Source organism: Bombyx mori, chromosome 12 (genome assembly GCF_030269925.1).
Source record: "Bombyx mori chromosome 12, ASM3026992v2".
Taxonomy (NCBI): Eukaryota; Metazoa; Arthropoda; class Insecta; order Lepidoptera; family Bombycidae; genus Bombyx; species Bombyx mori.
Window position 1 is genome coordinate 13,541,983 of NC_085118.1, and position 14,195 is coordinate 13,556,177.

At 47.6% G+C, this 14,195-nt stretch overlaps 1 protein-coding gene across 1 annotated transcript in view; it reads right to left on the reverse strand.

Annotated features, from left to right (window-relative positions):
* The window catches only part of LOC105841683 (ATP-binding cassette sub-family G member 4), a 75,485-nt gene that overhangs the window by 24,874 nt on the left and 36,416 nt on the right, over nucleotides 1-14,195 (reverse strand). The window contains exon 4 of the mRNA XM_012690708.4: nucleotides 4,425-4,570. Coding sequence (XP_012546162.1) covers nucleotides 4,425-4,570 — 146 coding nt within the window. The remainder of the gene's footprint in view (nucleotides 1-4,424; nucleotides 4,571-14,195) is intronic.

A 14,195-nucleotide genomic window follows, 5' to 3' on the forward strand; every position in this document is an offset into this window, starting at 1 on the left:
GCCCCCTATCGCTCAACAACCAGCGTCCAAAGCTTGGATAAGTTCACCTAGCCCTGATGCTTTCTTAATATTGATTTATATATCTGGATCTTAATCTGGTATCGAGTGATTACTATAATCCATAGACATCACTATGCGTTTATTAATTGTATTACTCAAAGACTGGTCAGTGCCTCACAGTAAAATGATTGATGATTATTTCACGGCAAAAATAGGCAGAATGACATTACCCACACGTATGGGCTAAATAATAGACTGGGCCACCGAATTAAAAGTCAGTATAAAAAATAATCGACTAAAGTTTTCTTTCCCCTTGTCGCTCACGTCACACTGCTAGGTCACTTTGACAATCCGGGTCACATGTCTTAGCCATGGCTATGCATGCGGTTACAGCTTGCTTTAAAGATTGTTTTGTGTTTCAATGACTATTTGAGTTTCTGATTTTGACGACATTTAAAATTCTCTCTTCTTTTTCTCCACCTTATCCCACTATGTGGGGTCGGCACAGCTAATTTTTCTCTTCCATTCTCTTCTATCAGCCGTCATCTCAACACTCACTCCTCTCTCTCTCATATCGTCATTTACACACTCCATCCATGTCTTCTTCGGTCGACCTCTTCCCCCTCTACCTTGCACTACCATTTCCATACATCTCCTACGATGACGACTCCTTTGACGACATTTAAAATTGCCCAAAATCAAACACGTAATCCTTGCAGGGTTTCTCTTTCCATGATTTTTTTTTGTTGCTTAGATGGGTGGACGAGCTCACAGTCCACCCGGTGTTGAGTGATTACTGGAGCCCATAGACATCTATAACGTAAATGCGCCACCCACCTTGAGATATGAGTTCTAAGGTCTCAGTATAGTTACAACGGCTACCCCGCCCTTCAAACCGAAACGGCGGGGCGACGGTACCTGTTTACAGTATTTTGACTTACGCATAAGATGTGAAAGTTATATTAAACTACGAATTATTTAATAACGATTATGGACTTTTGTGGACACGATTATCTCAGTTTTTTGCGAAACGGGATATACATATATATTTAATATCTTGACAATTTACCGTTTTGATTTATAGATAAGCACTCCACATTTATTTAACAAAGACATAAAATTATGCTAATTCATTCTTATGACCTTATAAACTCATATACATAATATATTACATTAATACAAAGAATATTTTTTTGTTTCCATTTATTTATTGCTTAGATAGGTGGACGAGCCCACGGCCCACCTGATGTTAGGTGGCTACCGGAGCCCATAGGCACCTACAACATAAATGCCACCACCTACCTTGAGATAATAATTATAAGCTCTCAGTTTTTACAGTACAATGGCTGCCCTACCCTTCAAACCGTAACGCATTACTGCTTCACGGCAGAAATAGACAGGGTGCTGGTAACTACCCGTGCGGGCTCACAAGACGTCCTGCCACCAGTAATAACGCAAATTTTAATTTTGCGGGTTTGATTTTTATTACACGATGTTATTCCTTCACCGTGGAAGTCAATCGTGAACATTTGTGAAGTACGTAATTTATTAGAAAAATTGGTACCCACCAGCGGGATTCGAACACCGTTGCATCGTGAGATACGAATGCACCGGACGTCTGATCCTTTAGGCCACCACGAATTCGTTAAATAAGCATACTGTATAAGCCTTATGATATAAATTAGCAAGCCCTTTGAAACTTATTTAAAATTTATCTCGATATGATGTCAAATATATAAAAATAGTTTAAAAAAATAATGATTAATAAGATGTTATAATTAATTTAAAAATAAAAGAATCAAGTGCGGACTTTTATTATAGTGACTGTATCGATCGCGAAGCAGCTTCGCATTTTGGTTTGAAGTTGTAGATTATTCACATTCAGTCTTTAGATAAATATTAGATTATTAACCTATGCGTCATTACGTCTGTTATGTGTCCAATTATTATAATATATGTTCTGGCATGAAAAAACTGTCGGATCATTATATAATTATTTATAATTTTAATGTAGTTAAAGATCTCATAAATACTATGATTGTCTAAAAATCATGATGATCGCGTGTTCGAGGCAATTCATTGTTTCGCAAAGATTGTTTTATTGGAATTAATAAGGTTCATAACTTACAGCCTATCTAGTGGAGAGCATTAGCACTAGATTCAGTGAGTATCTTAAATGCATAGCAATACCGTTTAGCTGTTACCCTGACTTTATCTTTTCTTAAAAAAACTTAAAAAAAATAATACCTAATTTTACCAAATCAGTTACAGGGAAATAACGATTTTTATTTATTGAAACATGAAAATTCATTAATTCAGCGTGCCTTAGTTCATATAATAATATTTACCATTTTTATTTATTTTTTCACTTTTGTAACTACTATTAAACTTTAGGAGTTACGAATAATATTGTTAATACGACTATAGCCATGTCTGTCTGTTACATTTTCACGCCTGAATTGCTGAACCGATTCAGGCCTATGATACGTCATCTCTGAACACACACCCTTCTGTCGCATATCCTCTCTCATACAGTTCATTCGAGTCTTTTTAGGACGCCCCTTCCACCCAATCACAAATTAGTTTCATACCCTGGGTCCTTCTGGCTACATGATCATCCTCTCTTTGCCTAATATGCCTGTACCACGATAAGCTTCCAATCTATATTTTCTTGTCACCGACGCTACTCTCAGACCTCATTTCACTAATATCTAATTTTACCCATACAGATTTTTTAATTTAAATAATAATAATAAATTTGATTTTAACGGTAAAAGTCAGACAAGAAAAAAGAACTAGAAATATCAAGAACGTTCGAGAAGTGTAACGTCATCTATTATCAAATAGCGAAAACACATATGTTTTCGATAATTGAGTCGTCTATTATCAAAGGTGGCAATCTGTGCATTTGGACAAAAATTTTTTATTGATATGTCAATACAGATTGATTTGAATATAATCGTCTCCTTCAAAGAATACGGTTCAAAACCTGCATTAAATAAAGGTTAATAGTTAACCTGTTATTTATCTAAGATGTCGTTCCGAAGAGTTTTGTGACTGCCAATGGAATACAAAGTCAATAATTCGTTTTTCTGATTTACCAATCATTGTCCAAAAGTCAGATTGCCGGCTTTGATAATAGTCGACTCAATTGTAGACTTCTCGTGTCGACTATAAAAGCGTTGCAGAGATGACATGAAGGCCCTATTTATCCCGAGCCCCAGCGTGTAACAATTCTACAGGATTCACGAAAACCGAAGCATTCTACGCTAGAGATTACATTTTTCATTAATTAATTAATGTGGAAAAGGTTAGGACGATTATAATTTTTAATAATAGTTTTATAGCATTCGTAAACAATATAATCAGAGAAACAAATGATAACAGAACAAACACAATGTACGGATTATTTATCGTTAAAATTTAGTAACTGAAATAATTTTCGTTCGTTTTTATTTATTCATAAGTGCTCAAAATTATACGTCCATTTTTTTGTTATTCACGATTATATCCTTCTCGTCTAAGTTCAGCTTAAAATCCAGTAACCACTTAACACCAGGTGTACTGTGAGATCGTCCACCCATCTAAGAAATAAATAAAAAAAAAACTCAGTATCATTTGATTATCATTAAATTTCTCATTTCATTCATCTCATTAAATTTATTATCCAATGGGTTATTTTTCTCGTGACCGCGTTCCACATTCAATGGCTCCAAACAGACTTTGTAGATGAGATAGATAGAAACTATGGTCTAGTTTGAAATACCCTGTATGCCATAATTAATAATGTAATTTGTACGCCATATATTTAACAAAAAGACAATGGAACACTTCGATCGGTAATTTAACCTGGGTCTCAAAGTAAAGTTGATTTTTTCTCTAAAGATTAAAGTTCTCATATAGTTCTTGCGAGCATATACATAAAAAGTATGTTTCTAAGAAAAGAGAACTCACCGACGTGCCTGTCTAATCTAATAAGTATACTTTATACGACCGATACATCCGGGGTCATCAAGTTGTCAATAACTTGAACTATATCTCAATCGAATTCAACGAATTCTTATGAAATAACTAAGTAGTTTATAACAAATAAAATAAGGTGCGCGTGCAACTTGGTACACTTGAAAGAAGTGAAACTTCTTTTGTGGTATATAGTATTGTGGTTTTCTTCATTATTCAGCCTTAAATCAAATTTCTTTTGTATTAGGGAATGCTGTGTTTAGGAGAAACGACTTTTCCCCTCTCGACTTTTCCACAGTCGAGTGGTTCGCGAGACGCTTTGTCTATTATCTCCCTCTCGCCTTTCCTAAATTCTATCTTTTCTTTCTAGCCGTAACGAATCTGTCGCGAGTTAAATTTTACTCTCAATCCTGTCACTTTACTGTCACTTCAAAAATAATGATTAAAAACAATTGCTCACTAACGTTGTCGGCTCGTCGAGGAACACGACCGGCGGGTTGTCAATCAATTCCACCGCTATCGAAAGACGTTTCTTCTGCCCCCCAGACAGATTCCCGCATCTCGTCTCTCTTGTTCCGGCCAGCCCTAACGAATTTAGAATGTCATTTATCTGTGAACAAAGAAATTAAGTGTCTTAATGATTTTGATGTGCGTTGATCTTTCTAGTACGACACGTAAATCGTATGGAGTTTGTAATATCGAACTTAGCTGTCGAAGATAATCGAATACCGAATGGAAGTAAAAGAAGAAAGATAATTTCAAAGTAAATGCTAACAATTTTCGTTTTTTCTCCTCATAAATCTTAAACGTTTTAGTGTTTACATTGTTCAACCTCTCTCATTTTGATGTCGACGCATCTCTAGAGCGTTGTTTTTTTATGTTTGAGGAATTACTGATGGCTCGGAAGCCTTTCCAGTTTCACCAGGGCAGGTGGTCCAGCAAGGGCTCAGCCAAGAGGGGTAGGATTTGCTATCAGCTACCCGAGCACCTCTAAAGGAGACCTAACAACTCAAGAGTAGGTACTTCCTGAATGAATCTACTACCGGCTCGGAATCGCGACCCGCTGAGAAGATCCGGCGAGAAACTCAGCGGGCTGATGTTTAAGTTAGGTTGCACGTCGAACTCTTTGCCGAGTTCGACGATTACGGTTACCAGGGTCCCTAAGCCTGTTCCTAGTGTTAGAGCTGAAGGCGTTATTGGATCTAATGGGTCCATAAGGACGTGTCTAGGGCGTCGTAGAACGTTGTCCATTCCATCGTGAATCCTAAGAAACCGTTAATATTCTTCTTCTTCTTCTCAGTCGTGTCCCTCTTGACAGAGTGGTCGTGATCGTCATGTAGTGTTGGAAGGGGCAGACTTGATGCGTCTCACGATTGATTTAAATATCGTATGATTAAAAAAAAATAAAGAAACGCTAATTTATCATCGTACGATGTTATAGGTATAAAAGCGTTTTCTTATTTATCAAAATCCAGTATGAACTATGCGACGTCTCTCAGACCGAAAATTAGCAAGAAACAAAATCATAGAATCGATACGTATTACAAAAAGATACAATCCGATTGTATCTGAACATTGAAGAGGATTAATACAAATAGAAAGAGGGCAAATAAACCTACATAACCTATAAGCCATCTGTATTTAGAATTAAATAATATTAGCTAAAAAAACAGAGGTTTTCCACGTATGACATCATCATGCCTTGTGATTCATGTTAAAAAATATTGGAATTACTAGATTTTATTCGACGATCGTAAAAGTTAAGCGTTAAAATCGTAAATAATAATGATAAATAATCATTTTGCAATTAGGAATCACCCATCATAATTAATTTTTCGATTGCCTTAATTTAATATGCTTTTGAGGTTTAATGTCGTCATTTCTATTGTATCGAGTGATATGCATGCGCCGGCGTTCGAATCCCGCTGACTGGTTTTTGTAATGAGACACGTAACTATCAATTGTTCACGAAAGACTTCCACGGTGAAGGAATAAAAAAAAGATGTGTGGTGTCGTGGGACACAGGATAGGAACGAAGTTCCTTATTATAAAAATAATAATTTTAAGTTCTATTCGAGGTATAAAGAAAATAAAACTGGAAGTTTCGCAACAACCCACGGTCATTCGGTAACGTGCGAACTTATTGTGGTACACTTCATTTACGGTTGTTTGCATATAAGAGTTAGTGTATTGCGCAAACGAACGCTCTGAGATCGTGGTCAATGAAAGATAAAAAAAATGTTATTTTTTGTACGTTATTACAAAGTTAAATCGTACACTGTGTGCATTACTAATTTGTACGTTATTACAAAGTTAAATCGTACACTGTGTGCATTATTAATAAAAATCTTATGTTACGGACGTTTTCTCCCGGCATCGTTACATAAGGAACGTTGTTCCAAAAAGAATGATAATAATCAAACCCGCAAATTTTTAATGTCCGTAATTACTGGTGGTAGTTAGTTTTGTGAGCCCGCACGGGTAGATACCGCTGAACTGCCTATTTCTATCACGAAGCATAAATGCATTTTGGGTTTAAAAATGAAGGGCTCGTTATACTGTAAAACTGAGACCTTAGAACTTATATCTCAAGATGGGTGGCGCATTTACGTTGTAGATGTCCATGGGCTTTTTTTTTTTTTTTTTTTTTCTCGGGGGGAAATCCTCATGGACTACCTTCGCCTAGGGAAAAGCGAAGGGGCGTGCCGGACTCCTACCGGCTAAAACCACCCCGGTGTCCACCCACACGTGCGCGCAGGGCCGCGGGAATCCAAAATTCTTCCGCAGCCCCACACCAGTGCTGGCCAGGTCTATCCAGGCCTCGTCTCCTGCACGGAGTAGTGAGGCGTTCAGCTACTCCGTGCATCGCCTCAGAGGCACGCGCCGACACCCGCATGCGCCTCCGTCTCAGGTCCATCGAATAGGTGGCGAGGGCTTTCCCAAGTCCCTCGCCCCTGGACCCATTCATGGGGGGCGGAAAAGGGCATTGTCCGCCCTTGTCCTGCGCCCGGTGCGCCTTCTGCGGCCGGGAAAGGGAGTCGAGATCTCCCTCTCCCGTTCCGCAGTTTCCTTCTGCGACATCACGTCCTCGCAGAAGGACACCACCGCGTCCCACGACTCTGCGCTGCCGACCATCCTCCGCACTACGGCCGGCAGCGACAGATCGCTTCCTACTTCATTTGTGAGGACACGGCGCTGCTCCTCCCAAGCTACACACTCGGCGAGCGTGTGTTGCGCCGTGTCCTCCCCGCAGTGGACGCAGTGGTGGCACCGAGCGTCCGGCTCCCTGTCTATGCGGCACAGGTACTTGCCGAAGCAACCGTGCCCCGACAGCACCTGTGTCACCCTAAACGACAGGGATCCGTGCCTTCTCCCGAGCCAGTCGTCGAGTACTGGCCGGATCGCCTCGACGGTTGCGAGGCCGGCGGTAGGGCGCAGAAGCCTTTGCCGCCATTCCGCCACCAAGGCCAGACGGAGCTCCTCTCGGCGCAGCGCGATCTGCCGCTGCACCAGCCTCGAGCCCCGTGCCCGCTCTTCCTCGCGCCATCGATATAATGACGCGAGTACTTTCGCCTCTAGGTCCCAGGGCGGGGATCCGGCCAGGACGCAAGCCGCCTCGTAGGAAATCGTGCGGTACCCGCGGATGACTCTGACGGCCATCACCCTCTGCGGCTTACGCAGAATGGCGAGTGTGCTGGCCGTCATGTCCATCGCCCACACAGGGGCCCCATACAGGGCCATGGACCGCACGATTCCCACGTACAACCGCCTACAGGCGGCGCTCGGGCCCCCCAAATTGGGAAGCAACGTTGAAAGCGCGCCCGCTGCACCCATCAGCTTGGGCACCAGCCGCCGGAAGTGGGGCCCGAATTCCCATCAGCTGTCGAGCACCAATCCCAGATACTTCATGGTGGACTCGACAGCTATCCGGGTCCCACTTACCACGATGTGTGATCCCGGCGCCGGCGCACGTCGGGGGCCATGAAACACCATAGCCTCCGACTTGTTTAGGGCCACCTCCAGGCCCAGGCGCCGGATGCGGTTCACCACCAGTGACACCGCAGCCGCGGCTATCAACGTCGCTTCCCTGTGCGAGCTCCCCCGGGCAGTGACAAGCGTGTCGTCCGCATAACACGTCAAGTTGGCGCCCGACGGGAGCTCGCCTCTCAGCACCCAGTCGTAGCCGATGTTCCACAGGAGCGGTCCCAAGACCGATCCCTGTGGAACACCGCACGACATGAGGTGCCGACCGGCACCGTCACGTCCCCGATAAGTGACGCATCTACCCTCCAGATAAGCCCCTACCGTGCGGCGGAGGTAGGGAGGCACGCGATGGTATTTCAGAGCCTCCCGAATACAACTCCAGGGTAGGGTGTTGAAAGCGTTGGAGATGTCTAAAGACACCGCCAGTACCACCCCACCCCGGGACACCGTCTCCTCCGCCAGGGCCCTCACGCGCATGATGGCGTCTATGGTGGAGCGCCCCCGACGAAAACCAAATTGGTTGTCATCCAGGTCCGGCCCCTCCCTGCACAAGTGGCTGACGAGGCGATCTGCGATAATGCGCTCAAAAAGTTTGCCCGCCTCATCGAGCAGCACTATGGGCCGATACGCGGACGGCGAGTCCGCGGGGCGCCCCTCCTTCCTGAGCAGGACCAGCTTCCCCTCCTTCCATACACTAGGAAACTGACCCTGCCCGAGACATGCCGTGAAGAGCCCCCTCAGCTGGGGCTCTAGCTCCTTCAGAGCCAGGACGAGTGCTCGACCAGGAACTCCGTCGGGTCCCGGGGCCGTGTTCTTAGACCGGAGTCGCGACACGGCCGCTCTCATCTCTGCTTGCGTCACCTCGGGGACATCGGTGCTTTCCTCTTCTCGAGAGTCTGTGGCTGAGGGTGAAGCCATCGCCGGGGAAACGTATTCCGCTCGCTCAGGGAAGAGGGCCGATACGACCGCTTCTAGCAACTGGGGTTGCATGCTTTGCGCCAGTGGAGGCGCCCAGGCACGCAACTTGCCCCGTACCCAACGGTAGGGGCGCCCCCACGGATCCCGATCTAGGGACCCCAGCAGCTCCTCCCTGGCACGCGACTTAGAGTCGCCGATGGCCAGCCACAGAGTCTCCTTAGACGCGCGGTACGCCTCATACAGCGCGTCTTCCTCGACGGAATCCCGTCGACGTCGTCTCCGGTATCGCGTGTACCGGCGGCGAGCCGCGACGCACTCAACGCGCAGCCGCGCGATCTCGTCGGTCCACCAGTACACCTGGCGCCTTGCGGACTGTTGGTGGACACGGGGCATGGACGCGTCGCAGATCTGCGTCATCGCCCCTCGAAACCACAGCGCCACCGCTTCGACGTCGACGGGACCGTTCATTGTCGACTCCCAAATCCAGGACTGGACTAAGGCAGCTTCCTCGAGTAGCTCCTTGTCGATGCGCTTAAGTGCCCAGCGTGGGCCGTCGTTAATCGGGGCTGTTGGCTGGCGGCCGCTCGCGGTCTGGGCAGAGACGTCGAACCGGATATACCGATGGTCCGACAGCGTCTCCACCTCCACGGCGACACGCCAGTCGCGGACTCGGCTAGCGACAGAGGGGCTAGCAAACGAGACGTCCACTATCGAGCCGCCCCGCTGCCGCACGCACGTGTATTCCGAACCCCGATTCAGGACGACCAGACCAGTTGTCACCGCCCACTCTTCTAGCACCTCGCCCCGATGGTCAGTGACCGGAGATCCCCACGCCGATGACTTGGCGTTGAGATCCCCGAGCACCAGAACGGGACGAGGGTGATAGCGGCCTACGACGGCGCCCAACTCGACGAGGAACCCCTCAAAGTCGGCGAGACTCTTGTTGGGAGAAAAATACGCCCCTACAATGCCGATACCGTCCGAGACCGCAGCAACCCAGCCGCGGCCCCGAGACGGGTTGATCAGAGTCTGGCCGATAATGGCCACCAAGCCGTCAATGCTCCCCAGCCAGTTGTCACGGGCGGGGACAAAGTACGGTTCGGCGACCACAGCCACGTGGATCGACCACTCTGCCATGCTCTGGAGTAAAATATCCTGAGCTCTGGCACAGTGATTGATATTGCCCTGGAGGAAATGGAATTGTGCCATTATTGACATTCCATTCCCTCGGCAACGGTCCTGGGCCGGGAGTCGGCTACGGAGCTACTAGCCTGCGGGGGTGGCGAGGTTTCCCCGGCAGGTTTTGAGTTCCTCTTCTTCTTCTTGGCCTTGCTGGCTGGTGCGCCACAGGCTCCTCCACCCAGCCTGTGTCCCGCTGGCTTCCCTGCAGCTGAACACAAGCTGCAGTTGAGCGCCGCGGAACACTGAGCCGCCTTGTGGCCGGGCTGACCGCAGCGATAACAAAGGTCACTGCGGTCAACTTCAGCGGTGCACTTTGCCCGGACGTGCCCCTTATCCAGGCACCGGAAACACCGCAAAGCCCGGGGCTGCAGAAGTTTCACCCTCGCTGCAACCCAGCCAACCAGCAATCAGCCGCTTAAGGCGATCTTTTTCGCCGACGCTACAGGGCACCGAACCCAGGCCACGCCGAGTCCGGTGGCGTCGGTGCGTATATCGCCGGCCCGCACCTTGTCCGATGGACACTCTCCACTTCGGGCAACGGCCGCTACCACCTCCTCAGAGGTCACGGAGTCATCCAGGCCAGTAATCCGCACCTCTGCGGTTTTCATTGGCCTGGAGACCCGGACGTCCTCGGGGCTGAGGACCTCCCTCATCTTGGCGGCCAGAGCGTCCGCTTTTTCGGCACTGCCACTCGTAGTACCAGCCACCTCGAACAACCGTGCACCCGTGGCAGCCTGCCTGTGGGTGACGGCCTGAAGACCAAGATCTGATAATTTGATCTTGGCCTTTGCTTCGGCGATGACCGACTGGTACGTTACGCCGCGCTCCGCAGCTCCAGGCTGTAGCGTGAGCGTCACAGCTTCGGAACGCGGAGCACGTATCGCCGGTCCTTTGCGACCGCCTTTGGCAGCCCGCCGCGCAGGCTGCGCAACCGCCTTTGCGGTTTGGCCGGGGGCATGCGTTGCTGCTGAGGCCGCCTTGGCGACCCTGCGTGCCTTCTTGCGGCCCACGACTGTAACCCAGGTCTCACCCTTAGACCCAGCAGTCGTGGGCTGATCGCTCGATGGGGCTCCCTCGACGGGCTTTTTAACACCCTCCGCGGGTTTCCCCTCCCTAGGCTTAGGTCTCGGCGGCTCCTCAGCCCTCCGCCGTGTATCGGCCGCTAGTGGCGGACGGAGGATTTCCGCAGGGAGGCGCCGAGAAATTGCCTCCATACGAGCATTGACCATGCTCCCGCACTGGAGCATACAGAGCCGGACAATGCGCTCGACCTCGTCGTCGGTATGAGTGCTTGTCGGTCTCGGTGCGGGAGCCGGGGCCACTACCGATGCGGCATCAGTGGACGTACGCCGCTGCTGCTGCTCGCTCAACGCAGTGACTCGTCGCCGGAGGTCCTCCATATCATTTCGGAGACGGCTGTTTTCCTCCTGCAACTTCGCAACCTCGTCAGAGGCCGTCCTGTTGAGGAGGATGCCAATCGCCTCCTTAATGTCCGCGGCAGCTTCTTTCAGACCGCGGGTAAACGTGCCCTTAAGGCTGCCGGATTTGGTGGCAACCTTCAGGACTAAGTCCACCCCGTCCAAGGCAAGCTGACTTAGGGCCACCGCAGATGGTTCCCCCCCTTCTGCCGCTAGAGTAGCGCGTCGCTCGCGAGCGCGTCGGGCCATTTCCGACACTTCGTCGGCCGCGACAGCTTTGCGCTGCTCTCTTCGGGCGGCGTTGATCTCCGCCTTTGAGCTCCCTAGCGAGGCACAGCTCTCGCCACCAGGGTCCTCGGTAGTGACCCCCATGTCACTATCTGCTTTGCTGGCAGCCGGAGTATTGGAGCACACGAACCTACCCTGTGCGTTCCTCCGCGGCCGTGAAGCACTCACTCCTCTCGAAGCCTGCCGACCTCTCCTCGTGGTCGGTAATTTCTTGGGGGGCAGCAAGCCTTCCTCATCTGAGGACAGATCCACCGACCCATCTCCCACTGGAGCATTGTCGCGTGAGCGTTTTCTAACGGAAGACGACCCACGCGGTCCTCCGTCAATATTTTCAAAATAACTGCTTCCAGTAATATTATCAGCAACAGGGGCCTGGTCGCCTACTCCTGCGCGTCCATCGGTAACCAATTTATCACTCGCAGGCCCGGGTACCTGCGAGCGCCGGGCGTCAGCCGGGTCGCATGACAAATCTCTCTCATAATTAGCCATTTTCATATTAAAGAATTGGGTGGTACGCACATAACTTCCCCAAGGCGATGTGGCCGCTCTTTTTGGGAGGGTGTTTGATCCTCCCGAGGCCCGCAGATGCCTCCGGTGCAGGATATACCGCCCGCTGGTCGGTATCTACAAGTAATTTTTTTTTTTTTTTTTTTTTTTTTTTTTTTTTTTTTTTTTTTTTTTTTTTTTTTTTTTTTTATGTATATGAAGTAGCTAAACTAAACGAAACTAAAGTAACTTAAACTAGCCACCACCCGGCACCGTGGTTTAATCACCTCGCCACGGATGCCCCTAGGCCGCAGGTTGAGGAGCAACCCACGGTCTTCTCCACCTCGATCACCGCGACGTACACGTAGCGGAGACCCCTAGGCCACGAACTGTAAAACAGCCAGTGGTCTACCCTTCCTTGCTCCCTAGTCGTGTACTCTGCAGCTGCAGAGCGCAGATAGAGAGCCCTCGGGAGCGACTCCTCCGCCCCGGCAGAAATTCGCCGTGGGCAACAATCTCCTCTTTCTCACCCCTCACGAGGAGATTGTTGCCCACGCCCAGGGTGCACCGGCCCAGCGCCTGCTCGTCCTCTCAAGAAAACAAAAGGACCAGCAGCCACTGAACACTCGGGGAGGTTTTCTGCCAGGCACCCCAGATGTCCATGGGCTCCAGTAACCACTTAACACCAGGTGGGCTGTGAGCTCGACCAACCACATAAGCAATAAAATAAAAAAGTTTTAGTTTAGTTTACGGGCGACTAAGATTTGATTCGCCGACATTTGAATATTGTGCTAAACACCGTCGGTTTTTGTACAAAGAATAAAAAAATATCTTTACGACTAGAGATATAGACTACTATAAATCTAGACTTTTATGTTTTTTATATCAAACAAAACGAACTAACCGTATATTTTATATTGTTCCGTTAATTATTTCGGATCCTATATATATTATATTATTAATGTTTTGGTGTCTGTATTATAATAGGGTGGGGAAAAAGTTTTAAGAAAATTCACAACATTTTTTTAATATAGTTTGTTTTCATTTAACTAAAGTATGTAGGTACCATTTTGTTCGATATCTTTTTGTCATCTTGTAGGTAGGGACATGATCCCATTGCTATAAAAATTATGGGGCTTCTGATCAAAATACCGCGACAGTTGGTTTTGGCAGTTCCCTCGTGATGTTAATAACCTGACATTGCCTAAAAAATTCTGAAGAGTACGAAACAGGTGGAAATCAGCCAAGCTCTCTTAATATTTGCTGAGTGGCTAAAGATGTGTGAGGTCTAGCGTTATCATGATGAAAAACCACACCCCTTCTGTTGCCTTTCCAGCCACTTTTTCTCAACTTCTTGCTTTAATCTCATCAGTTGCTTGCAGTAGAGTTCAGAATCGATGGTCCTGCCTGGTGGTAACAGCTCATAATGATTAATGACCTTCCAATCCCACCACACACACAGCATCACCTTGTTGCGAGTTAACCCGGGTTTCGCCACAGTCTGTGAAGACCACGAGCTTTTTCGCACGTTCTTGTCGTACGTGATCCACTCTTCATCACCAGTTATCAAATTCTTCAAAAATGGTTCGGTTTCATTACATCGTAATAAAGAATCACAAATGAGTACATGGTTCATTATGTTTCTTTCAGTGAGCTCGTGAGGTACCAAAATATCGAGCTTTTTTGTGCATCCAGTTTTTTTCAAATGCGCCAAAACGGTTTTGTGGTCAATTACCAATTCTTCAGCTACGTCGTAACTACTGATATGCCGATCTTGCTCCACTTTTTCAAAACTGGCATCCATTTTATCCGTAACAGGGCGACCAGAGCGACGTGCATCTTTGATATCAAAATTTCCGGATTGAAAACGTTTAACCCAAAGTCCTACTCTCACAGACACTGCACTAGGTCCATAAACATCGCAAACTTTTTTCGCGGCTTTCGTTTCATTTTTATCTT